At 47.4% G+C, this 25,234-nt stretch overlaps 2 protein-coding genes across 3 annotated transcripts in view; one reads left to right on the forward strand and one right to left on the reverse strand.

Annotated features, from left to right (window-relative positions):
* Positions 1-3,142: 3,142 nt before the first annotated feature.
* Positions 3,143-24,301, reverse strand: ca7 (carbonic anhydrase VII). Of its 2 annotated transcripts, none has more exons than XM_055648812.1 (7): positions 24,198-24,301; positions 16,708-16,905; positions 12,888-13,006; positions 11,571-11,666; positions 10,752-10,814; positions 8,581-8,736; positions 3,143-5,336 (listed from the first exon to the last, which is right to left on the reverse strand). In XM_055648812.1, the coding sequence occupies exons 1-7, from the start codon at positions 24,211-24,213 to the stop codon at positions 5,211-5,213; spliced, it is 774 nt and encodes a 257-aa protein (XP_055504787.1). In that variant the 5' UTR covers positions 24,214-24,301; the 3' UTR covers positions 3,143-5,210. The 2 variants fall into 2 exon arrangements, with proteins under 2 accessions (XP_055504787.1, XP_055504786.1); XM_055648811.1 differs by lacking the exon at positions 24,198-24,301 and adding an exon at positions 18,509-18,959.
* A 294-nt stretch (positions 24,302-24,595) lies between these two features.
* The window catches only part of nae1 (nedd8 activating enzyme E1 subunit 1), a 31,615-nt gene continuing 30,976 nt past the window's right edge, over positions 24,596-25,234 (forward strand). The window contains exon 1 of the mRNA XM_055648810.1: positions 24,596-24,805. Within this exon, the coding sequence (XP_055504785.1) occupies positions 24,741-24,805 (65 nt within the window). The 5' untranslated portion in view covers positions 24,596-24,740. The remainder of the gene's footprint in view (positions 24,806-25,234) is intronic.

Consider the following 25,234-nt stretch of genomic DNA (forward strand, 5'->3'; position numbering starts at 1 on the left):
GTTGGGTCCCTTCTTCAGACTAATGGAGTAGGGAGAAGAAAGCTGGAAGAGTAAGGTAGGGGCCAGATAAAGCCTGGCAAGTGACAGGTGGGTACAGATGAGAGGAGGGGAAGATGACGTTTGATGTGCTTTGCCCCAGGTGAAGAGAAAGCAAGAAAGACCAGAGCATCCTCAACGACCAAGTGAAAGGTCATTCATCTGATTCTCTCTCCAGAGTTGCTGCCTGACCTGTTGAATGACTAAAATGGTTTTGTCTCAGATTTTCTGCATCTGCAGTCTTCTTTCAAAGGCGCTATAGAAATAAAGATCTCTCCCTGCGACTGGGAGGGACAGCTGAAAGCTGACCAGCGCTCAGAGGGTTAATCTTCATTCTTCCCATTTCCTATTCAGTAAACACACACTACAGGCTAATGATAGGCTTGTGAGGATTACAGGCAGTAATAACAAGGCCTTGTTCAAACTCATGCCACCATCGTAGTCTGGAGTCAAATGAAAGTCTCACTGCTGGGGCCCTATTCCCAGACTGCAAGACCTCCCTGGCACTAGTGTAATGCAAGCCTCAGGGTGCCTTTAAAGAACCCCTCACCCCTACCCTGGAACGACAGGGACAACAGGATGTGGTAGAAAAAACAAACTGCTGATGCTGGTTTCCAAAAAAGGACACAAAGTGCCAGAGTAATTCAGGCAGCGTCTCTGGAGAACATGGATAGGTGATGATAGGTTAGTCATAAACAAGAAGGATGCATGGGGCAGGTATAGGCAGCTGGGCTCAAGTGCATCCCTAGAGGAGTTTCGGGAAATAAGGAGCAAACTAAAAAAGGAGATCAGAAGGGCAAAAAGGGGCCAGGATCTGGCCGGTATCATAAAAGACAATCTCAAAAGATTTTATAAATGCATAAGGGGGAAAAGGGTAACTAGAGAGTGGGACCTCTCAGGAATAAAAATGGTCACATCTGTGTAGAACCACAGGAGATGGGCAAGGTCCTCAATGAGTATTTCCCCTCTGTGTTTACCGAGGAGAAAGGCAGTAGGATGGAGGAAATTGGAGCAGTCGCTGGAAGCATCATGAGAGCAGTCAGGGTTACCATCGAGGAAGTACTGAAGGTACTGTCGTGTTTGAAGGTAGACAAATCACCGGGGCCTGATCACATATATCAGAGGACATTGCTGGAAACTAGAGAGGAAATTGCAGGAGCCCTGGTTGAAATTTATGAGTCATCCTTAAATACAGGAGAGGATTGGAGGGTGGCATATGCTGTGCAAGAAGGGCTGCATGGAAAATGCTGGAGACTATAGGCTAGTGAGCTTAACATATGTAGTTGGAAAGTTACTGGAGAGTATTCTGAGGGATAGGATACACAGGCATTTGGATGGGCAAAGGCTGATTGGGGACAGTCAACATGGTTTTGTACGTAGGAGGTCGGGTCTCACAAATCTGATTGATTTTTGTGAAGATGTGAGCAAAAGAGGTTGATGTAAATAGAGCTGTAGATGTTGTGCACATGGACTTTAGTAAGGCATTTGACAAGGTGCCGCATGGTATGCTGCTCTGGAAAGTTAGATCTCATGGGATCCAAGGCGAGATAGCTAAATGGATAGCAAATTATACAGTAAATGGTAGGCCTCTGAGTAGTGTTGTAGAGCAGAGGGATCTGGGAGTACAAGTGCATGGTTCCTTGAAGGTCGAGACGCAGGTAGATAAGGTGGTCAAAAAGGCTTTAGGCACTTTGGCCTTCATCAGCCAGAGTATTGAGTATAGAAGTTAGGAGGTCATGTTGTGGTTGTATAAACATTGGTGAGACCACATTTAGAATATTTTGTTCAGTTCTGGGCACCGTGTTATAGGAAAGATATTGTCAAGTTTGAAAGGGTTCAGAAAAGATTTACGAGGATGTTGCCAGGACTAGAGGGTGTGAGTTATAGGGAGAGGTTAAGTAGGCTGGGTCTCCATTCCATGGATCGTAGGAGGATGAGGGGAGATCTTACAGAGGTATACAAAGTAATGAGAGGAATAGATTGGGTAGATGCACAGAGTCTTTTACCCAGGGTAGGGGAATCGAGGACCTCACTGACCTCAGAAACTATGAACTTCAATGAGTTTCAATGTGATGTCGTATCTTGCTAAACTATAAGTCCTAATCAACAATCTCCTAATATGGACAAAGCCTTGAACAATCTGGTGCATCTTTGCCACTTTTCCTTTAGGATGTACTGCTGGAAACACCCAGCAGGTCAATCAGGAGGGAGGACCAGAGTTTACGTTTTGTATTGAAGAGTCTCTGATGAAAGGTCTTCACCCTGAATCTCTGCTTCTCAAGTTGGTCTCCTGGGTTCATCCCATTTGCCCACGTTAGCCCCATATCCATCTAAACCCTTCCTATCCACCCGTCTGCCTGTCCAAACGTCTTTCTGAATGTTGTAATTGTACCCACTTCTAAAGCTTCCACTGTCAACTCATTCCAGATATGGACTACCCTCTGAGTGAAAAAGTCACCCCTGAGGTCTCTGCTTTGTCACCTTAAGCCTGTGCCCTGTCGTTTTAGAATCCGCTACACTGCGAAAAAGACTATGAGCGCTTACTTATTAATGCTCCTCATGATCTTGTACATCTCAATAAGATCACCTCTCAGCCTCCTACGCTCCAAAGAAAAAAGTCCCAATCTATCCAACCTCTCACTATAACTCAAGCACACAATACTGGGTAACATCCCAACTACAGATGTTGAAATCTTGCACAGAACACAAAATGCTGGAGTAACTCAGCAGATCAGGCAGCATTTCTGGAGGACACGGATAGGTGGCGTTTCATGTCAGGACCTTTCTACAGACTGGTGAATCTTTTCTGCACCCTTTACAACTGAAACATTTTAATAACCCCTACTCTAGGACAAAAATGCTGAGGTTTAGGAAGGACTTCTTATTTAGCGAGGTGTGACCCAGGACAACAAATACAAATCTCTTCTCCACAATGGACCTACCACACACCACCCTAGCCGAGGTTATTTTTCTCCAGAGAAGCTGTCTGACCCTCTGAGTTACTCCAGCAATTTGAGTTGTAGAGTCAAACAGCATGAAAACACCTTGTCCATACCAACCTACGCGTCCCATCTACACTGGTCCCATCTGTCTACGTTTGGCCCACATCCTCCTAAACCTGTCCTATCTATGTACCTCAAATTTTTTTTTTAGCATTGCGATAGTACCTGGAATCTTTGGTTTAAACCAGCATCTGCAGTTCTTTGTTTCTATATACAAATCTTTTTCTCGCTCTGTTCCACCAAAAGACTAAACAACTACAGTTGAATGGAATCAAATAACCATCTATTTGTTGATTCATTTAATAAATTACAAGCGACAAACAGATGGTTTGGAGCAGAAGTTCTGTGATTATAATCGACGGTTCCCGAGTCCCAGGGGACCCCTCAAGTCATGGAGTAAATGGTAGGCAGACTCGTACACCACCAGGCTCCATCCGACATACAGTGGTTCTGCTCTCAGTCAGCTGTAGAACGTCAGGGTATCTCAGACGCTATGTGGAAAATAGTAGACTGGAGGCACAACTTAAGCCAATCCTGGATTTCAATCACAAAAAGTGGCACGGTGGCACAGCGGTAGATTTGCTGCCTTACAGCGCCAGACATCCAGGTTTGATGCTGACTACGGGAGCTGTCTCTACGGAGTTTGCATGTTCTCCCTGTGACCGCGTGGATCTTCCCCAGGTGCTCTGGTTTCCACGCACACTCCAAAGACGTGCAGGTTTGCAGGTTAATTGGCCTGTAAAATTGTAAATTGTTCGTATTGTGTTGGATAGTGCTAGCATACAGGGTGATCAATGGCTGGGCCAGACTCAGTGGGCCAAAGGCCTGATTCCATGTTGTATCTCTAAACTAATTTAAGCTAAACTAGATGCTGGAGGAAATGAACGGATCAGGTAGCATCATCAGTGGAGGAAATGGACAGACAACGTTTCGGGTTGGGACCCTTCTTCAGACTGATGGAGCAGAGAGGAGATAGCTGGTAGAATTAGGTGAGGGGAAGGAGGTGGGGCAAGAGCTGGCGATTGATAGGTGGATGCAGGTGAGGAGGGGTTGATTGGCAGATGAGTCAGGCAGGAGAGAGAAGGGTGGAGATAGTGACCAAGGCTGGAAATGATGAGTGAGACCAAAAGTTGTAGTTGGTGGAATCTGATAAAGCAAGGAAGCTGAGGAGTGAAATGTCGAACCCGAGGGAGGGATGGTGGGTGGAAGGGAACAGTGTAGGGAGGGGAGAAAATGGGAGGACTAGAGAGGGACAGGAGATATGTGAATGGTGGGGCGGGGAGTGGAAAGGAAGTGGTAAGGGAATTAAGAAGAAAGGTGTACATGGAGGGGCCAGGGTGGAAACTGGGGAGATAGGGAGAGGTGTCTTGGGTAATATTTGAAACTGAAGAAATCAATGTTCATACCGCTGGGCTACCCAAACAGTATATGACGTGCTATTCCTCCAGTTTGTGTGTGGCCTCACTTTGGCAAGAGAGGAGGCCTTGGACAAAAAGGTCCGTGTGGAAATGGGAGGAAGAGTTAAAATGGTTAGCAACCGGGAGATCCTGCAGGCCTTAGTCAGCCGAGTGCAAGTGTTCTGTGAATCAGTCGCCAAGTCTATCTCAGTTACTTTAGACTTCAGAGATACAGCATGGAAACAGGCCCATCGGCCCAACAACCGAGTCCACACGGACCAGCGAACACCTCATACACTAGCACTACCCTACACACTTACAGAAGTCAACTAACCTACAAACATGTACGTCTTTGGAGTACGGAAGGAAACCGGAGCACCCGGAGAGAACTGACACGGTCACATGGAGAACATACAAACTCCATGCAGGCAGCACTCGGGGTCTGGATCTGGCATTGTATGGCAACAAATCTACCGCTGCACCTTCGTGATGCCCACCTGTGTCGGCGAATTTCAATGCTGGTCGCACAGGCCAAGTTACTTCGAGTAAGGAGTGAAGTGAAACTATGAGCAGGGGTGAGATCTCGCCAACAACCCAGGCCCCGCACCACCATGTAATGTATGGAGCCCGGAGAGACATCCTGAACTGGTGCCATCTCCAACATGAGAGGATAAGTTGAGGCCAATTGCCATTTAGGGTCCATAACTGCAGGGTCCCCGCACCGTGCCCTCTGGGTGGGCTGCTGGTGTGCATCAGGGGTGGGGAGAAGATTGGGTTATGACTGGAAAGAAGCAGAGACCCTCCTCCCACAGAGGGGCTGAGGGGGCCGGTAGTTGTCCACCATTCGCACCTTCTCCGACTGGTTCTCGTCCGAGAACAGAAGCATCCGGAACTTATCCATCTGCAAGGAGCGAGTCAAGAGTCATGAGTGTTTTATTGTCATACGTCACAGACAGAACAATTACATTCTTACTTGCAGCAGCACAACAGAATATGAGATGAGAATACAGAGATCAGGGGCTCATATTTAGTTTAGTTTAGACTTACAGCATGGAAACAGGCCCTTCAGCCCACCGAGTCGACACCTACCATCAATCACCTGTTCACCCTTGTTCTGTAATCCCATTTTCTCATCCATTTACTACACACTAGAAATAATTTACTAAGTGACCAATTAACCTACAGACCTGCACGTCTTTGGGAAGTGGGAGGAAACCGGAGCACGCGGAGGAAACCCACGCCATTACAGGGAGAACGTGCAAACTCCACAAAGACAAAAGCCGAGGTCGGGATTAAATCGTGTGCCGTTAGACAGCAGTGCTATCCACTGTGCCACCTTTAAATATTAGTCAGATAGAGCTTACATGAAGGGGGAGGTGATAAAGAGAAATGGGAGACTCAGGGATGCGAGATGAGCGTATGGAGCAGGGTGAGTGGAGGTGGGGGGAGAAATGTGTGCGTATTGGGGCTGGGGAGGAAAGATAATAGACCCATAGGTGCAGGAGTAGGCCATTCGGCCCTTCGAGCCAGCACCGCCATTCACTGCGATCATGGCTGATCATCCACATTCAGTACCCCGTTCCTGCGTTCTCACTATATCCCCTGACATCGCTATCTTTAAGAGCTCTATCTAACTCTCTCTTGAAAGCATCCAAAGAATCCACCCATCAGCCATTCATTCCCCATCTTAATCCATCTATCACTTGCCAGGCTTTGTTCCATCCCCTTTTGCAGCTTTCTACCCCCTACCCCATCAGCCTGAAGAAGGGTCCCGACCCCTTCTGTCCATTTACTCCACAGATGCTGCCTGACCCGCTGAGCGCCTCCAGCACTTTGTGTCCTTTTGTGTATTAACCAGCATTTGCAGTTCTTTGTTTTTGCTCTCCTTAGACGAGTGATTTAGTTGTCATTTTGGACCTCTACGAAAACGTACTTCTTGTAAAAGAAAACCAGGATGCCAGAGTAAGAGCGGATTATGGGAGAGGCAAAGTTTGTCCTGGAGACAGATATAGAGGTTTTACAGCATAATTAGTCTCATTACCTCTTGCCCCTCTGGAACACGAGGTCATTAGCAATATCTTTATAACCCCCTGATGCAACCATCTGAATCTAATGAGGCAACAGATTAATGATTAACAAGTCATAACAGCAGTAGTCATCAATGCAAGTTGCAAAGTCTTAACCTGGGTGCAGTTCTGATAGACCCATTTACAAGAAGGATGTGGAGGCTTTGGAGAGGGTGCAGAGGAGGTTTACCAGAATGATACCTGGATTAGGAGGGGTATTAGCTACAGGGATAGGTTGGACAGACTTGTATGGTTTTCTCTGGAGTATCGGAGGTTGACAGGAGACCTGATGGAAGTATATAAAATTATGAGCGGTATGGATGTGCCATAAGGTGAGGTTGATTGCTAAAAGGATTTGAAGTCAAATGTTTAGACTTTGACCATCTCCGACAGTTCCTGCCCCTTTTTGATCTCACCGTCTCCATCAAAGTAGATGGACTGTCGACTGACGTCTATTACAAACCCACTGACTCCCACAACTATCTCAACTACACTTTTTCCTCATCCTGCTTCCTGCAAAGACTCTATTCCCTACTCCCAATGCCTCCGTCTATGGCGCAATCTGTGCTCAAGATGAGGTGTTCCATGCCAGGACATCCTAGATGTCCTCATTCTTTAGGGAATGGGGGGCTGCCCTCTTTCATTATAGATGAGGCCCTCGCATGTCTCCTCGGTACCCAGCAGCTCTGCCCTTGCTCCCCCTCGTCTCAGCAGGGACAGAGCACCCCTAGTCCTCGCCTTTCATCCCATCAGCCGTTGCATACAACAAATAATTCTCCAACAGGATCCCACCACTAGTCACATCTTCCCATCTCTACTCCTTTCCGTCTTCTGCAGAGACTGTTCCCTCCGCAACTCCCTGGTTAACTTATCCCTTCCCACCCAAACCACCCCTCCCCAGGTATCTTCTCCTGCGATCGCAGGAGATGCAACACCAGTCCCTATACCTCCTCCATCAACTCTACCAGGGACCCCGACAGTCCTTTCAGGTTAGGCAGAGGTTCACTTTCATCTCCTCGAATCTCATCTACTGTATACGTTGTTCAGGATGTGGACTCTTATACATCAGTGAGACCAAATGTAGACCGGGCGATCGCTTTGCTGAGTTCAGTCTGCTTGGACCTCTCTGATCTCCCAATTGCTAAACAGTTTGATTCCTCTTCCCATTCCCGCACTGACCTTTCTGTCCGAGGCCTCCTCTATTGTCACAGTAAGACTAAATGCAAATTGGAGGAACAGCATCTCATATTTCGCTTGGGCATCTTACAACACAGGGGTATAACTATTGATTTCTCTAACTTCAAGTAACCCCTGCATCCCCTCTCTCTCTCTCTCTCCATCCCTCCCCAAGCCATAACAGCTTCTCGTTCTCACCTAGCAACAGGTAACAAAGGCCTGTTTCCTTTATCATTGTTACTTTTTTTTGCATATCTTTCATTCATTTGTTCTATACCTCTCTACATAATTGTCTAGATCTCATGTCCCTTTCCGGTGACATTCTGTCAGAAGAAGGGTCTCGACCCGAAAGGTCACCCATTCCTTCTCTCCAGCGATGCTGCCCATCCCGCAGAGTTACTCCAGCATTTTGTGTCTATCTTCAGTTTAAACCACCATCAGCAGTTCCGTCCTACACATTTATACTTAATAACAGGTGAGGATCAGGAAGCACGATGATTAGCAGAAAATTTGGATAGTAGATAATGTACTGTATATTGACGAAGCAAGCTCGGTTGGATATATTTAACCAAGTACATTATGTTTAAGCCCATTATACTATGGGAGAGCCACTTTATTTAGAGATACAGCGGGGAAACAGGCCCTTCGGCCCACTGAGTCCGTGCCCACCAACAATCACCCCGTACGCTAAAGATAGACACAAAAAGCTGGAGTAACTCAGTGGGTCAGGCAGCATCTCTGGAGCTCTGTTACAGCCACCTGCAATCTTCCTGCACACCTCCTCCTTGTAGCAGGGCTACGGAGCCGGAGGTGAGCTGTGTCCATTGCTGCTTGGTGCGGAGGCGTTGACTGGGCTCCGTAGCACGGTGGCGTGTGGGATGGGTGGCTCCTCTGGTCACTCACCTGCTTCTCAGACACTCTGATGGGCTCCCTGAAGACAATCCAGGTCACACTCTCGTGGAGCGGAGGAGTGGTCAGCGAGCCGGCATAAGTCCAGTAATCCCTGCAGTCGGGCAGCAGGCACTGGGGGTCAAACTTCTTAAACTGGGCTTGCGTTTCCTGCCGAGAGAGCAAGAGAGATTGAGGGACAGCCAGTGCAGGACGGAGCAGTGTTGGTGGTGTGATCCTAGCTCAGTGTTAAGCTGCAAACTTCTATAAAGTGTCCATGGTTTCTAGAAGGACTTTGCCTATTTTTTAAGTTTAATTTAGTTTATTGTCATGTTTAGTTTAAAGTTAGTTTAGAGATACAGCGAGGAAATAGGCCTTTGAGACCACAGAATCCATGCCGACCAGCAATCACCCACACACTAGCACTATCCTACACACTGGGGATTATTTAAAATTTTACCTAAGCCAATTAACTATTAAACCTGTACGTCTTTGTAGTGTGGGAGGAAACCGGAGCTCCCGGAGAAACCCCATGCGGTCACAGGGAGAGCGTACAAACTCCGTACAGACAGCACCTGCAGTCGGGATCGAACCATGGTCTCAGATGCTGTAATGTAGAAGCTCTACCACTACGCCACCGTGTCGCCCCTATACTGAGGTACAGTGAAAAGCCTTTTATTACGTGCTATCCAGTCAGCAAAAAGGCTATATATGATTTCAAACAAGCTATTCACAGTGTACAGATACATAATAAAGGAAATAATGTTTAGTTCAAGATAAAGTCCAGTAAAGTCCGATTAAAGATAGCTCAAGGGTCGCCAATGAGGTAGATGATAGGTCATGACCACTCTCTAGTTGGTGATAGGATGGTTCAGTTGCCTAATAACAGCTGGGGAGAAACAGTCCCTGAATCTGGAGGTGTGCATATTCACACCTGTACCTCTTACCTGATGGGAGAAGGGAGAAGAGGGAATAACCGGGGTATGACTGGTCCTTGATTATGCTGGTGGCTTTGCCGAGGCAATGTGTAGATGAAGTCAATGGAAGGGAGGTTGATGTGCTTATTAATTTAATGTATTTTTATTTATTACATATTATCTTTCATTGTTCCATTGTCGGTATAATGACAATGAAACATTCACAGGTATTAACAGGATCGACAGGAGGTGCTGCCTCAAAAATACAGCAGCATCACCAGAGACCCACACCACCTTGGCCACACTCATTTCGCTACTACGATCGGGAAGAAGGTAAAGGAGACTGAGAACCGTCACTTCCAGGTCAGGAACACCTTCTTCCCAACAAACATCAGGCTCTTCAACACTGCACAACTCTAACCTCAGCAACTATGAATTATTGACTGCCTTTAGTTTGTATGTTCTCTCTGTGATCACGTGGGGTTTCTCCGAGTGTTTCAGTTTCCTCCCACATTCATAGATGTACAGGTTTGTAGGTTAATTGGCTTTGGTAAAATTGTAAATTGTCATTGGTGTGTAGGATAGAGCTAGTGATGGGATAATCACTAATGGGCACGGACTCGATGGGCCGAAGGGCCTGTTTCCGCCCGGTATCTCTAAAGTCTAAGGACCAGACTTTTTTTGCACTTGTATTGGGGCCATTAATTTATTGATTTTTTGTTATTTATTATGTTATCTACGAGTATTTTGCTTATAGGCCTGTTATGCTCCTGCAAGTAAAAATTTCATTTTTCATTGAGTAAGTTTCCCTGTGGAATTCATTCCCACAGACAGCTGTGGAGGTCGTCATTGGAGATTTTTAAGGCGGAGATTAACAGATTCTTAGTGAGTAAGTGTGTCAGAGGTTACGGGGAGAAGGCAGGAGATTGTGGTTGGGAGGGACAGATAAATCAGCCATGATTAAATAGCAGAATAGACTCACGAGTCGAATGGTCTAATTCTGCTCCGATAGCATATGAACTTGTGTTTTGTTGTCCATACAGTTGCTAATTAAAAGCTCTTGACTCTCTGCCTCAAACTCTCTGCGTTCAAAATCTCATGCAATCACGGACACATTGGAATGTTGTGAACAGTGCTTTGTTTGTGACCTTACTGCCTACCGGTATCTTTACACATCCCCAGGCCAGGCCAAACCACGCAACTCCGACCCAGGACAACGGGCCTTTAGTTTAGGTTAGTCCAGACCAGACCCTGATGGGAGCTCCTCACCTTAAATTTCACCATGTACAGGGCATCTGTCAGCTTGTGGAGATCAGCGTGTCTGTCACCCATCTAGAAGAGAGAAGGATCATAAAGTGTGACTGGACAAGTAGAGCAGAGTTCAGAATAGGTTCAGTTGGTCTGAAGAAGGGTCTCGACCTGAAAAGTCACCTATTCATTTTCTCCAGAGATGATGCCAGACCTGCTGAGATGCACCAGCATTTTGTGTCTATCTAAGTTCAGTAAATACTCTGACTAGGGTGAATGCAGAGTCTCTTACCCAGAATAGAGGAATCAAGAACCAGAGGACATAAATTTAGGGTGAGAGGGGAAAGATTTAATAGAAATCTGAGGGGCAACTTTTTCACACAGAAGGTGGTGGGTATATTGAACAAGGTGCCAGAAGAAGTAGATGAGGCAGACAGTATAACGACATTTAAAAGACAGTTGGACAGGTACATGGATAGGAAAGGTTTGGTGGGATCTGGGCCAAATGCAGACAGGTGGGACTAGCATTGATAGGGCATCTTGGTCTGCATGAGAAAGTTGGGCCGAAGGGGCTGTTTCCATGCTGCATGATGCCACAACTCTCTAAAGAGCATTTCTCTATTAAAACAGCACCCAAAGTTACAGAATTTGAACAAAGAAACAGGCCACTGTCCTTCTAATCCATGCTGCTGCTTATTCTAGCCCTCCCCCCATACCATTATCAGCATATTCAGTCCTAATGCAGACCTGAAACGTCAACAAGTCCTTTATCCCCACCCTACAGCATCTGCTCGGCCCACTGATCTTCAGCCAGCCGCAAGCTGCACCGTCAACACCCACCTCCAGGAACACGGCGACCACGGCCAAGCCATCCTCCTCCGCTGCCGCCTCGCCAAAGCTTTGATATTTGGTCGAGTTCCAGTGAACCAGATGAAGCTACAGTTAAAGAGAGAGGAAGAGGGTGGTTGTCCAAGGTTGCAGACACAAGGTGGCCCACCAGTCATCACCGTCGTCCCATGTAGTCCCAGTGAAGGCATCAGCCCGAGTTACCATTTGACCACATGAATGACAAATTCTTCATTAGTTAGGGTGTCAACGGTAACAAGGCGAAGGCAGGGGAAAGGGGTTGAGAGGGAAAGACAGATCAGCCATGATTGAATGACAGAGTAGACACGGGCTGAATGGCCAAATTCTGCTTCTATGACTTATGAACATGACCTCACTAACTATGTACACAGCACAGGAACAGGCCCTTCGGCCCACAATGACCGTGCCGAGCGTGAAGCCTGGTTAAACTAATCTCCCCTGCCTTCATATGATCCTTATCCCTCCATTCCTTGCATATAGAAACATAGAAATTAGGTGCAGGAGTAGGGCATTCGGCCCTTCGAGCCTGCACCGCCATACAATATGATCATGGCTGATCATCCAACTCAGTATCCCATACCTGCCTTCTCTCCATACCCCCTGATCCCCTTAGCCACAAGGTCCACATCTAACTCCCTCTTAAATATAGCCAATGAACTGGCCTCAACTACCCTCTGTGGCAGAGAGTTCCAGAGATTCACCACTCTCTGTGTGAAAAAAGTTCTTCTCATCTCGGTTTTAAAGGATTTCCCCCTTATCCTTAAGCTGTGATCCCTTATCCTGGACATCCCCAACATCGGGAACAATCTTCCTGCATCTAGCCTGTCCAACTCCTTAAGAATTTTGTAAGTTTCTATAAGATCCCCTCTCAATCTCCTAAATTCTAGAGAGTATAAACCAAGTCTATCCAGTCTTATACATGTACCCAACTAAAAGCCATGTTTGTATGGCAGAGTAGACTCCATGGGCTTAGTGGGCTAATTCTGCTCCTTTGAACTTAAATCTATGACAGCCAGCTGACTCCATTCTGATAACGTGTGACAAACCTGCCACCCCAAACTCGGCCTTGCCCATAGAAGATGGGATTTGGATTGCTGTGGAGGCCGTCATTGTGTATTTTTAAGGAGCAGTTTGACAGATTATTGATCAGTACGGGTATCAGGGGTTATGGGGAGAAGTCAGGAGAATGGGGTTGAGGGAAAGATAGATCAGCCATGATTGAATGGCGGAATTGACGATGGGCCGATGACCTACTTCTGCTCCTATGACTTATGAACATGAGAGTCTCACCTCTCCAGGGTAATTCTTGCCGTCGACAGTGTGCTCGGATCCTTGTTGCTGCTTCCGGCCCCAGTGGAAGTGGAACTGCTTCAGCTGGTAGGGGTGGTCCAAGGGTCCTCCGCTCACCGCTGTGGGAACAATCAGCGTTAACATCACCAACCATTCTCTCCTCAACCAACCACGTTTATAACGGCAGCCAACACTGAGAGTGGTGGGGGCCTGGAATGTACTGCCAGGGTTGGTGGTGGTGGCGGCAGATACGATAGTGGCGTTAAAGAGGCTGTTAGATAGGCACATGGAAGCACACAGCGAATGGAGAGATATGGATCACGTGCAGGCAAAGGAGATTAATTTAATTTGACATCGTGTTCAACACTGACATTGTGGGCCGAGGGACCCTTGTTCAGACTGACCCAGTGGCCTGCTGTTTGTTTATTCCATGCCCTGGAGAAGTTATAAACAGCAGCAGATGAAGCCTTCACCACAGCATTCGCTGCCCACTCCATCCCACTGCCCATTGACAGTCACCACCCTGTAATTTGTCTCCACTTTTAGCACACCATGTTACCCAAACCCAGAGAGTCGGTCCGAGATTAAATCCAAACCAAGGGATCCAACCCCTCAGAGCCTGGTATCCAAGATTAAATCCACATTACACACACACGCACACATGCACACATGCACACACACGCACACAGATATTTAGAAATACTCATGCATAAATCCTCGCATGCACATACGCACACACAGCAAACACACATACTGCACCCGAGGCCAGGATCGAACCAGGGTGTCTGCCGCTGTAAGGCAGCGGCTCTACCAGCTACAGCACTGTGTCGCCAACATCCTTTTGGATCTGCTCTGTACATTCCCTGGCTTCATGAGACACACAAGGGCAGTGGGGTTTGGGGATATTGTCACCTGCAGATACCCCTCCACGATGCACCCCACCCTGACCGGCAAATGTATCGCCATTCCTTCACCGTCATTGGGTCTAAATCCAGGTAGAGCTGCTGCCTCCTAATGCCAGAGACCTGAGTTCGATCCTGACCTCGGGAGCTGTCTGTGCGGAGTTTCCATGTTCTCCCTGTGATTGCGTGGGTTTCCTTCAGGTGCCCCGGTTTCCTCCCTCACCCCAAAGATGTGCGGGTTTGTAGGTTAATTGTTCCTCTGTAAATTGCTCCTAGTGTTCCTCAAGTGTGGAGGGTGGGGATAAGAAAGTGGGATAACATTGAACTAGATGGTCGGCATGGACTTGGTGGGCCAAAGGGCCCGTTTCCCTAAACATGCTGTATCTCTAAACTCTAACTCCTTCCCCATCAGCATTGTAGGAGCACCTTCCCCAGAGGACTGCAGAGGTTCAAGAAGGCAGCTCACCCCCACCTTTTCTGGGGTAATTAGGGATGTGCGATAAATGCTGGCCTTGCCAGAGATGGCCCAACCCCAAAAGTTATTCGGAAGTGAGTGAAAGAGGGAACAGTTCCTGCCTCCTCAGCATTCTCACACTCTGCTGTGACATGATTAGAGTTTCTAATAACAGAGAGATTGTGGCTCATTTATCACTCGTCAATTATGGCCCAAAGTATAAAAAAGTGCTATACTGCTGTTCCAAATCAATAATTAACTGACTGAAGACTTCAGGAACAGATTTAATCATTGCAGCAACACATTCCACCTCCTCACACTTTCTCTAGAGGTTGCAAATAACTAATTTCTGCAAATACCAAAGAATTTTGGCAAGAAACACAAAAATATGGAGTGGTGGGGATGTACGTACACATGGAACATACATTCAGCGAGCAATACCCGTACATGCTACACACATGCACACACACAATGCATCATGCACATGCACAAATATGCACATGCCACACACAAATGTTCACACACCTACAAATGACACATAGACACGCAACAGAAGCCACACAGATACATGCAACATTCGCCAAACAAAGACACATAGACAAGTACAAACACAGATACACAGACATGCAGATATTCACACACATGCACAGACACGCAAGAGAGCAACAACTGCAGATACATAGAAACATAGAAACATAGAAATTAGGTGCAGGAGTAGGCAATTCGGCCCTTCGAGCCTGCACCGCCATTCAATATGATCATGGCTGATCATCCAACTCAGTATCCCGTACCTGCCTTCTCTCCATACCCCCTGATCCCCTTAGCCACAAGGGCCACATCTAACTCCCTCTTAAATATAGCCAATGAACTGGCCTCAACTACCCTCTGTGGCAGAGAGTTCCAGAGATTCACCACTACAGATGAGAGTGTGGCACATACATATAAACACAGAGCAGTGTGCACACATATGCACAAGTAAGACAGGGACTCACAGGGGGATGAAACAGGAAAGGTGAGACTCGGGTGGAGGGTGAAGCATGAGAGAGGAGACACAGGGGATTGGGTGGGGAGGTAGGCTGGGGCAGAGGCTTCTATGAGGTAATGAATCACATTGGGAGCTGTGAATGGCACTGGGACTAAACAAGTTAACTGCATAGTGATCGCACAGACCACACATCATCCGCTGAGCATAGAGGATCAAGGGCTGCTCTGAAGTCATCTTCAAATGATTAAAGGGATTTGAGGTGGATAGAGGGGAATTATCTTGTCTGGCTGTGGGAGCCCTGAACAAGATGAAACTTAAAAGCAAAAAGTCTCTCAGACGCTTGCCAGCCTTCATACATAGTTTGATATGTTCATAAGATATAGGAACAGAATTAGGCCATTTGGCCCATCAAGTCTACTCTGCCATTCAATCGTGGCTGATCTATCTTTCCCTCTCAACCCCATTGCCAGGGAATCCGTCTGCTTCAGAGTCACAGAGAATACTGTTGGATATCTCAACATTTGAGAACGATGGACATTGTTTTTTGGGGCAAGAATATTGAGGAACATATAACAAAGGCATGGAGGTCAGATCAGCAGTGACCTTGTTCACTGGAGGAACAGACTTGGGGTGGCATAATGAACTCTGATACAGTCATAGAGATGTACAGCATGGAAGCAGGCCCTTCTCTGCAGAAAGCTACTGGATTGAGAAGATGTGCCTAGCCAACCTTGGAAGCGATGGAAATAGAGTCATACAGCGTGGAAGCAGGCCCTTCGGCCCAAGTTGCCTACGCCGACTAATGTGCCCCATCTACACTAGTCCCACCTGCCTGCTTTTGGCCCATATCCCTCTAAACCTATCCTATCCATGTACCAGTCCAAATGTCTCATAAACCTTATGATAGTCCCTGCCTCAACTACCTCTGGCAGCTTAGTCCATATACCACCCTCTTTGTGAAAATGTTACTCCTCAGGTTCGTACTATAATTTTCCCCTCTCACCTTAAACTATGTCCTCTGGTTCTCGATTCCCCTACTCTGGGCAAAAGATCCTGATCTATTCTCATGATCTTGTATTTATCGATAAGGTAAGTACAAGTCTCACCCTGGTCATTCCCTCTTCTTCCCTCTCTCACTAAGCAAGAGGTACAGAAGTGTGACAATGTATACCTCCAGATTAAGGAACAGTTTCTTCTCAGCTGTTATCGGCAACTAAACCACCCTATCACCTAGAGAGCAGTTCTGACCTCCGATCTACCTAATTGGAGACTCTCGGACTATCTTTAATTGGACTTTACTGGAGTCTTGCACTGGATGTTATTCCCTTTATGCTGGATCTGAGCACTGTGGACGGCTTCATTGTAATCATGTATAGTCTTTCCTCTAACTGGTTAGCACACACCAAAAACAGCTTTTCACTGTAGCTTGGTACACTTTGGCAATAATAAACTAAACTGAAGGGGTGCACCTTGCCTCACCTGTCTTATCGTTGCAATCCTCAAACTCCACCACCACTGAGTGGCCGTTGTTGCAGATGGACATGGAGGAGCAGCCACTGTAGGAGATGGTGACCGGCCCCAGGTCGGGGTCGTAGACCGCCTCGGCACCCACAATGTTGATGGGAGACTGCCGGTTCCCCTGGGCAAATGGAAACTTCTTGTGCCAGTTCAAGGGACCTGCAATGGAGATAGCCCGGGTCATTCAGTGCCTCCTTGTGGCTTGTAGCAACGCCACCCCACTTACTGCCCAAAATATTTTACCTTCTGTTTAGTTTAGAGTTACAGCATGGAAACAGGCCTTTTGGCCCATCAAGTCCATGCCGACCAGCGATCACCCCATACACTAGCACTATCCAACACATTAGGAACAATTTATAATTCTTAACGAAGCCAACTAACCTACAAATGTGCACGTATTAGCAATGTGGGAGGAAACCAGAGAACCTAGAGAAAATTCACGCGGTCACAGGGAGAACCTACAAACTCTGTACAGACAGCACCCATAGTCAGGATTAACACGGGTCTCTGGTGCTGTAGGTAGCAACTCTACCGCTGTGCCACCTTGCCGCTCTCTCTGTTGTTGCAAGGGAGAGAATTATTCGTAGGATCAAAATCAATTTCAGGGAGGAGAGGATTGGAAAATGCCTTGAGGTTCAGATACTCTGAAAATCTGCACCTTCATCAAACTAATTCAGAACACACTAGTCAGAGTCATAGTGCTATACAGCACAATATCAAGCCCTTCAGCCCATTCCAACCAGATTGCCATTCTGGGCTAATCCCATTTGCCTGCATTTGGCCCATATCCCTCTAAATCCTTCCTATCCATAAATCTGTCCAAATGTGTATTACATGCAATTATATCCACTTTTATAGCTTACTCTGGTAGCTCTTTGAATGAAAACGTTGCCCCTGAGGTCCCTCTTAAATCTCTCCCCTCTCACCTGAAGCTTATGTCCTCTGGTTTTAGAGTATTTTAGCATAAAAAAGACTGTTCACTTTATCCATGCCCCTCATGATCTTGTACACCTCAATAATGTCACCCCTCAGCCTCCAATGCTCTAAATAGAAAAAATCCTAACCTATCCAACTTTGCTCTATAGCTCAAATCTGCAAGCCCAGATGAATCTTTTCTGCGCCCTTTCCAACTCTCTCTCCAGAGATCCAGTGTCAGGAACTTGCTGGATGTTAAACAATGGGCAGGAAAGTAGGGCTGTACAGTACAGAAACAGGCCTTTCAGCCCATCTTGCCCGTGCTGACAAAGTTGTCATATTAAATATAGAACACAGAATGTTACAGTACAGAAACAGGCCCTTCTGCCCACTTTGCCGTGCCAACAAAGTTATCATATTAAACGTAGAACACAATATTACCGCACAGAAACAGGCCGTTCGGCCTATCTTGTCCATGCCGGCAGTAGTCATATCACTGAGAATCAAACAATACACCACAGACACAGGCCCTTCAGCCCATAATGTCTGTGCTGGAAATAACACGATAAACTAATCAGGCTAGTTCCATTTGGCTCACAGCCCCCTAAACCTTTCCTATCCATATATCTGTCCAAATGTCCTTTAAAAGTCAGTAATTGTACCCCCTACTATAGCTTCCACTGGCAAGTTTTTTTTCAATATAAATCATACCTCTTCTTACATACATCACTTCAATTATCTCACAAACATCAATTTACAACGTTAGTTTATGTGACCATCTACTAATGTACAGCAGGTCAGAATTCCCAGTCCAAATAAAACAGCAAGGGGCGACCAGTGGACTTACCGTTATCATCTCCGTAGCCCCAGCAACTCTGTGCGCTCATTCTGGCGGTGTGTGGTGGAGAGAGGGAATGATGCCTGCCCCTTTTATTGATTCGGAGTGGGCTGGCACTGTGTGAAGGGAAGGAGGCGTCCGTGTGCCGGCTGCGGTCACCGCCGTGTCCCGAGATCAGTGGCCGGTGCCCGGGTCGGCAGCGTTGTAGGGTACCCAACACCCACCGACACCAATCTTCACATACCTTTCCCCTTCAACCTCTCCCGTCGGCACTTCATCTGTCCCAACATATCATCCCTTCTGCACACCGCATGCACAACACGCCAGCACCGTCAAAATATATCCCAAAACAGCACTAAACCTAACACGCAAACACCTTTAAAAATATATATTTCTGTATTTTTTTCCACTGCTTTTCTCCCAATTCCAGCGTGTCTCCCCCTCTCACCACGTTAAATTCGCGTGAACCCAACCCCCAATTTCCTGCACACTGTTGAATCAGGGATTTTTATTTCCTCTGGTTTTGAATAAATCAGGCTCTAGTTTCAAGTTTAGCAATCAAACCATTGCATAAACTGCAGTCCGCGTTAACCCCTAAAACACCAATAGTTTTTAAAAAGGGAAATACTGTAGACACTACTGTCTTAAAGATATCTTAAAAATAGCTGTGTCAAGGGATATGGGGAGATGGCAGGAACTGGGTACTGACTGTGGATGATCAGCCATGATCACATTGAATGGCGGTGCTGGCTCGAGGGGCCGAATGGCCTACTCCTGCACCTATTGTCCAGTGACTGAAGATGCTGGAATCTGGAACAACGAACACACCAAGTGCTGGAGTAACACAACGGGTCAGGCAACACCTGTGGAGAACATGGATAGGTGACATTTCGGAATCGGGACCCTTCTTCAGACATCATCTGTCCATTCCCTCCACAGATGTCGCCTGACCTGCCAAGTTCCTCCAGCAGTTTGTTTTGCTCAGGATTCTAGCACCTGCAGTTCCTTGTGACTTCAGCTGAAACTTTCCACTAGGAATGGGATAAGCACCCGAGGGTGTGTCGAGGGCAAAGAGCAAAAGTCGGGGATCAACTACAGAGGGTGGCACAGTGGTTGAGTTGCTGCTTCACAGCACCACAGACCTGAGTTTGGTCCTAACTACGGGTGCCGTCTGTACGAAGTTTGTATATTCTCCCTGTGGCTGTGTGGATTTTGTCGTGCCCCCACACTCCAAAGGCATGCAGGTTTGTAGGTTCATTGGCTTCTGTAAAAGTTGTAAATTGTGTGTAGGATAACGCTAGCGTACGGGGATAGCTGGCTTGCCCAGACTCGATGGGCCAAAGGGCCTGTTTCCGCGCAGTTTCCCTAAACTAAACTAAATTAGAGAGGTCTACCAAAGCCAGCAGAGGTCTCATGGGCTATCCATCTCTGTGCTGCGTTGACTATTTTCAAGGTATTTCCAAAGTTCTCACAGCCTGTCAAGGGTTGTAATGTGGGAAGGACAGCTGATAATTTATGTACCTCAAGCTCCCAAAAAACAACAGTGCAATAAATCAGCAGATAATATTTTATCACTCCCTCACTTTTGAGTGAAGGTTATTTTGGAGATTTAAAGTGTGGGCAATGCCCTTGCTGAACTAAGCACTTTATCACTCCAGATTGCAACACCCAATTGCTTCAATAAAAACCTGTGCCCATTCCGTACACAGCTTTATCTGATTAAGATTTAAGTTGGTGATTATCCTATATAGGCATATTAATCGATTTGTGGAGTAACCCGATGCTTAAATGTACTGAGGCCTCTTTTTGATTACATTCTCACTGTGTGAGTTTCACGACACCATCCCACACCCACAACCTTGTGAAATAAACCTTTCAAGAGGCACTTGACAAGGTACCAAACAAAAGGTTATTATATAAGAGCTTACAGGGCTGGGGCTACATATTGGCACGGATAGAGGATTGCTGAAACAGTCAGAATAAAGGGATTGTATTCAGGCTGGAAGGCTGTTATTAGCGGAGAGTCACAGGGATCTCAGTGTTCACAACTTAGATGCACAAACTGTGTAACATAAGATTATAAGACATGACAGCACAGTTCTAAATCTGCTGCCTCACAGCACTGGAAACTCAGGTTCAATCCTAATATTGGTTGCTGTCTGTGGAATTTGCACGTTCTCCAGTGATTATGTGGGTTTTCTCCGGGTGCTCTGGTTTATTCCCTCATCTCGTAGATGTGCGGGTTTGGAGGTTAATTGGCTCTCTGTAAATTGCCCCTAGTGTGTAGTGAGTGGATGAGAAAGTGGGATAAGGTAGAAACAAGTGTGAATTAGTGATCGACGGTTGTCGTGGATGTGGTGGGCTTAAAAGCCTGATTCCACGTTGTATCTCTAAGATAAACTAAACATAGAAGCAGAATTAGGCCATTTGGCCCTTCGAAACTGCTCCGCCATTGGATTATGGGTGATCTACCTTTTTCAACCTTATTCTCCTGTCTTCTCCCCGTAACCTTTGACGATCTTACTAATCAGGAACCTATCAATCTCCACTTTAAAAAGTCCCTCCACACCCATCTGTGGCAATGAATTCCACAGATTCACCACCTTCTGGCTAAAGAAACTCCTCCTCTTCTAATGGTACGTCTTTTATTCTGAGGCCATGACCTCTGGTCCTAGACTCTCTCATTCCCGGATTCAGGGGGGCACACTGCTGGGTGGCAATGTACATAACTAAGATGAGAGGGGCAATAAGGTGAGGGGAGCAAAGTTTAAAGGAGATGTCACAGGTAGATAGTGTGGTGAAGAAGGCTTTTGGCACATTGGCTTTCAACAGTCCTTTGCATTGAATATGGAAGTTGGGAGGTTATGTTACAGTTGTACGAGACATTGGTGAGGCCAAATTTAAAGTATAGGGTTCAGTTTTAGTCACTCTGGTCTAGGAAGGATGTCATTAAGCTGGAAAGAGTGCAGAGAAGATTTACAAGGATGTTGCCAGGACTCGAGGGGCTGAGCAAAAGGGAGCGGTTGAGCAGGATATGACTTTATTCCTTGGAGCGCAGGAGAATGAGGGGTCATCCTACAGAGGTGTATAAAATCACGAGGAGAGTAGATGGGGTAGATGCACTGTCTTTTACCTAGATTGGGGATATCACTGAATCTGGAGGTGTGCGTTTTCATACCTGCACATCTTGCCTGATGGGAGAGAAAAAGGAGTGACCGGGGTGTGACTCGTCCTTGATTATGCTGCTGGTCATGTCGAGGCAGCGTGTAGCATAGATGGGATATGTTGGTCAGCATGGGCAAGCTGGACTGAAACTTGGAACAGCATGGTCAAGAACTGTTTCCCGACCCACTGAGTTGCTCCAGCACTTTGTGTCTATTTTTGGAAGAGACCAATTGTCCGAGAAAGGGTTCCGATCCCAACTGTCACTGTCCATTCCCTCCACAGATGTTGCCTATCCCGCTGAGTACCTCGAGCACTTTGTGTTTTACTGCAGTTTCCAGCATCTGTTGTTCCTTGTGTCTCTCTGTCCCTCCAGATGGACGTCTGTGGGTGACATATTTTCCCATGGGGAGATGGGTGCACAGATTGCCACCACATGGTCCTTGACAGAGTCAGACCCAGATCTCAGACACATGCAAGTCTCTCCACCAGGACAAGGTGGTGACCCTTGGAGACACATTACTGGAGGAGGGATCATACAGAGCACTAGGTCATAATGGAAAAAGGCCCTTCAGCTAAGCTTGACCAAGATTCCCCATCTATACTAGTCTCACCTGGCTGTATTTGGATGGGCAGGGTGAGAAATGGTATGAGAGGTTGGGGCTCGTGAGGAGTGTGTTTGTGTGATTCAGAGTGTGTGTTTGAAAGTATGTATTTGTGTGTGAGTGTCTTTATGTGTGCTCGCATGTATGCCTGCGTGCATGTGTGTGAATGTTGGGGTATTTTAGTAAATCTGAGTGAAACTGCATGTGAGTGCATTTGTGTGAATATGTTTCAGTGTGAGTGTCATTGTGTGTGTGAATGTTGGTATGGTATGCAAGTGTATGTCAGTGTGTGTGTGAATGTGTGTCAGTGTGAGAGTGTGTTGGTATGGTGTGTGAGTGTGTGTCCATGTGCGTCTGTGACTGTGAGAAGGTGTATGGTGTATGTGTCATGTGAGATTGCGGGCCTGTGTTTGTGATTTTGTACATGTAAAAGTTTGTGTGTGGGTGTGAGAGTATCCCTGAGTGTGTGTGTGAGCAATTGTGTGTTAGTGTGAGCATGTCACTGGGTTTAGTGCACGGTGGGTCACACTGCTTCCTTGTGCGTGAGTACGAATTGCATTTTTGCAGAAACTTTCACTCTCCCTGGTGCTTCACTTATTGATCTGTTACAGCACCAAAGGCCGTCACGCCATACTGGCTCCCAATACAACACTCCCACCACCCTCATTCCCCCTCTCCTTATTTGCCTCAAACTCATTCCTTCCCAGGTATGTCCATTGACTCATCTCTTACTCCAGAAGTTACTGGTTTTGTGATTCTGCTTTTCAGTTTAGCACTGAAAGGCCAACAACACTCCACAGCGACTATTTCTGGATTGGAACACCCAGTGGCATCCAATCCTTCAATTCCAAGTGCATGAACACCAAACATTTACACATTCACCCTGTGACCGCGTGGGTTTCCCCCAGGTGCTCCATTTCCTCCCACATCCCAAAGAGGTGCGGGTTTGTAGGTTAATTGTTCCTCTGTAAATTGCCCCTACTGTGAAGGGATTCATCATCATCATCATAATTGAAAACATCAACTGGCATGGTGCCTTACAATGCTATGTACGACAGTGATCGCAACTTCTACTGAAGTGTGGATGGATGGCTGTTGGCTCGCTAGGAGCTCATCTGCCCTTTGACAGTTCTTGTTTTTGGTCCTGCTGGGGGTCCACAGCCCCCTTCTCACCTGGCAAACCAGGTGGTGGAGACGGTTTAGTCGCGAACTATCCGGCCATGGAGCAGGTAGCACGGGTTCATATGGTACCCATGGCAGGGGGATCTCCCCCCCCGACCTGACCTGTTAAGGGAGTGGATGAGAAAGTGGGACAACATAGAACTAGTGTGAATGGGTGATCGATGGTCGGTATGCACTCAGTGGGCTGACGGGCCTATTTCCATTCAGTATGTTTCGTATCAATTCAATGCAGCACATAATCTTCCAACATTTTTGCCTCCTCCGGGATCCCACTACTAGCCGCATCTTCCCATTTCCACCCCTTTACGCTTTCTGCAGAGATCATTCCTTCTGCAACTCCCTGGTCAACTCGTCCCTTCCCACCAAAACCACCCCCTCCCCAGGTACTTTCCCCTGCAACCATTGGAAATGCAACACCTGTCCCTATACTTCCTCCCTCTGCTCCGTCCAAGGAATCCAACAGTCTTTACAGGTGAGGCAGAGATTCCATTCCCACACTGAGCTTTCTGGCCTGGGCCTCCTCCATTGTCAGAGTGAGGCCTAATGCAATTGGAGGAACAGCACCTCATATTTCATTTGGGTAACTTACACCCCAGCGGTATGTATACTTCTCTAACTTCAAATAGCCCTTGCTTTCCCCTCTCTCCATCCCCTCCCTCTTCCCAGTTATCCCACCAGTCTTACGTCTCCGACTACATTCTATCTCAGTCCCGCCCACTCCTGACATCACCCTGAAGAAGGGTCTCGACCTGAAACGTCACCCATTCCTTCTCTCCAGAGATGTCCAGTTACTCCAGCATTTTGTGTCTATCCCAATTTAAACTTGCATCTGCAGTTCTTTCCCAATTCAATAGACTGGTAATTGCCCCTTTAAGGAGGTTGATCCGCGCTGCAGCGCCCTCTCCGTCCGGAGGCCGCGCTGGGCCGCGCTTGCAGCGCCCTCTCCGTCCGGAGGCCGCGTCGAGCCTAGCCGCGCCTGCAGCGCCCTCTCCATCAAAGATCCTATAGCAGAGCTCTGCTATAGGATCTTTGCTCTCCATCCTCTCCGTCCGGAGGCCGCGTCCGGAGGCCGCGCTTGCAGCGCCCTCTCCGCCCGGAGGCCGCGCTGGGCCGCGCCTGCAGCGCCCTCTCCGCCCGGAGGCCGCGTCGAGCCGAGCTGCGCCTGCAGCGCCTTCTCCATCCTCTCCGTCCGGAGGCCGCTCCCTGTGACGAATCTGCCGGTGCAATAAGCCGAGCAGCACCGAAAGTGCGGCCGCGGGTTGAAGGGAGGCTGGGTTTACTGGGCGGTCTCCATGGCGGCGACGGGCGGCGGTACCGGGGCCCTCAACAAGGAGGAGAAATACGACCGGCAGCTGCGGTGAGGGGAGATCCCGGCCAACTTGCCCGCGCCGAACAAGATGCCCCATCTACACGACCCACCTGCCTGCGTTTGGCCCTTATCCCTCTAAATCTTTCCTATCCGTGTGCCTTTTCGAAATGTCTTTTCAATGTTGTTATTGTACCTGCCCCAACTACCTACTCTGGCAGCTCGTTCCATACACCCACTACCTTCTGTGTGGAATGGTTGCCCCTTACTCTTTGTCCAACTCCCATCTCTTATCCAGCTTTCTGATTCAATCAGTCTGAAGAAGGGTCCTGACCTAAAACGTCATCTATCCATGTTCTCCAGAGATGCCCGCCTGACCCGCTGAGTTACTTCAGAACTTTGTGTCCTTTTTTCGCAAACCACCATCTGCAGTTCCTCGATTCTACACCCTCTAAATCTTTTCTATCCATGTACCTGTTC

Source organism: Leucoraja erinacea, chromosome 17 (assembly GCF_028641065.1).
Source record: "Leucoraja erinacea ecotype New England chromosome 17, Leri_hhj_1, whole genome shotgun sequence".
NCBI lineage: Eukaryota > Metazoa > Chordata > Chondrichthyes > Rajiformes > Rajidae > Leucoraja > Leucoraja erinaceus.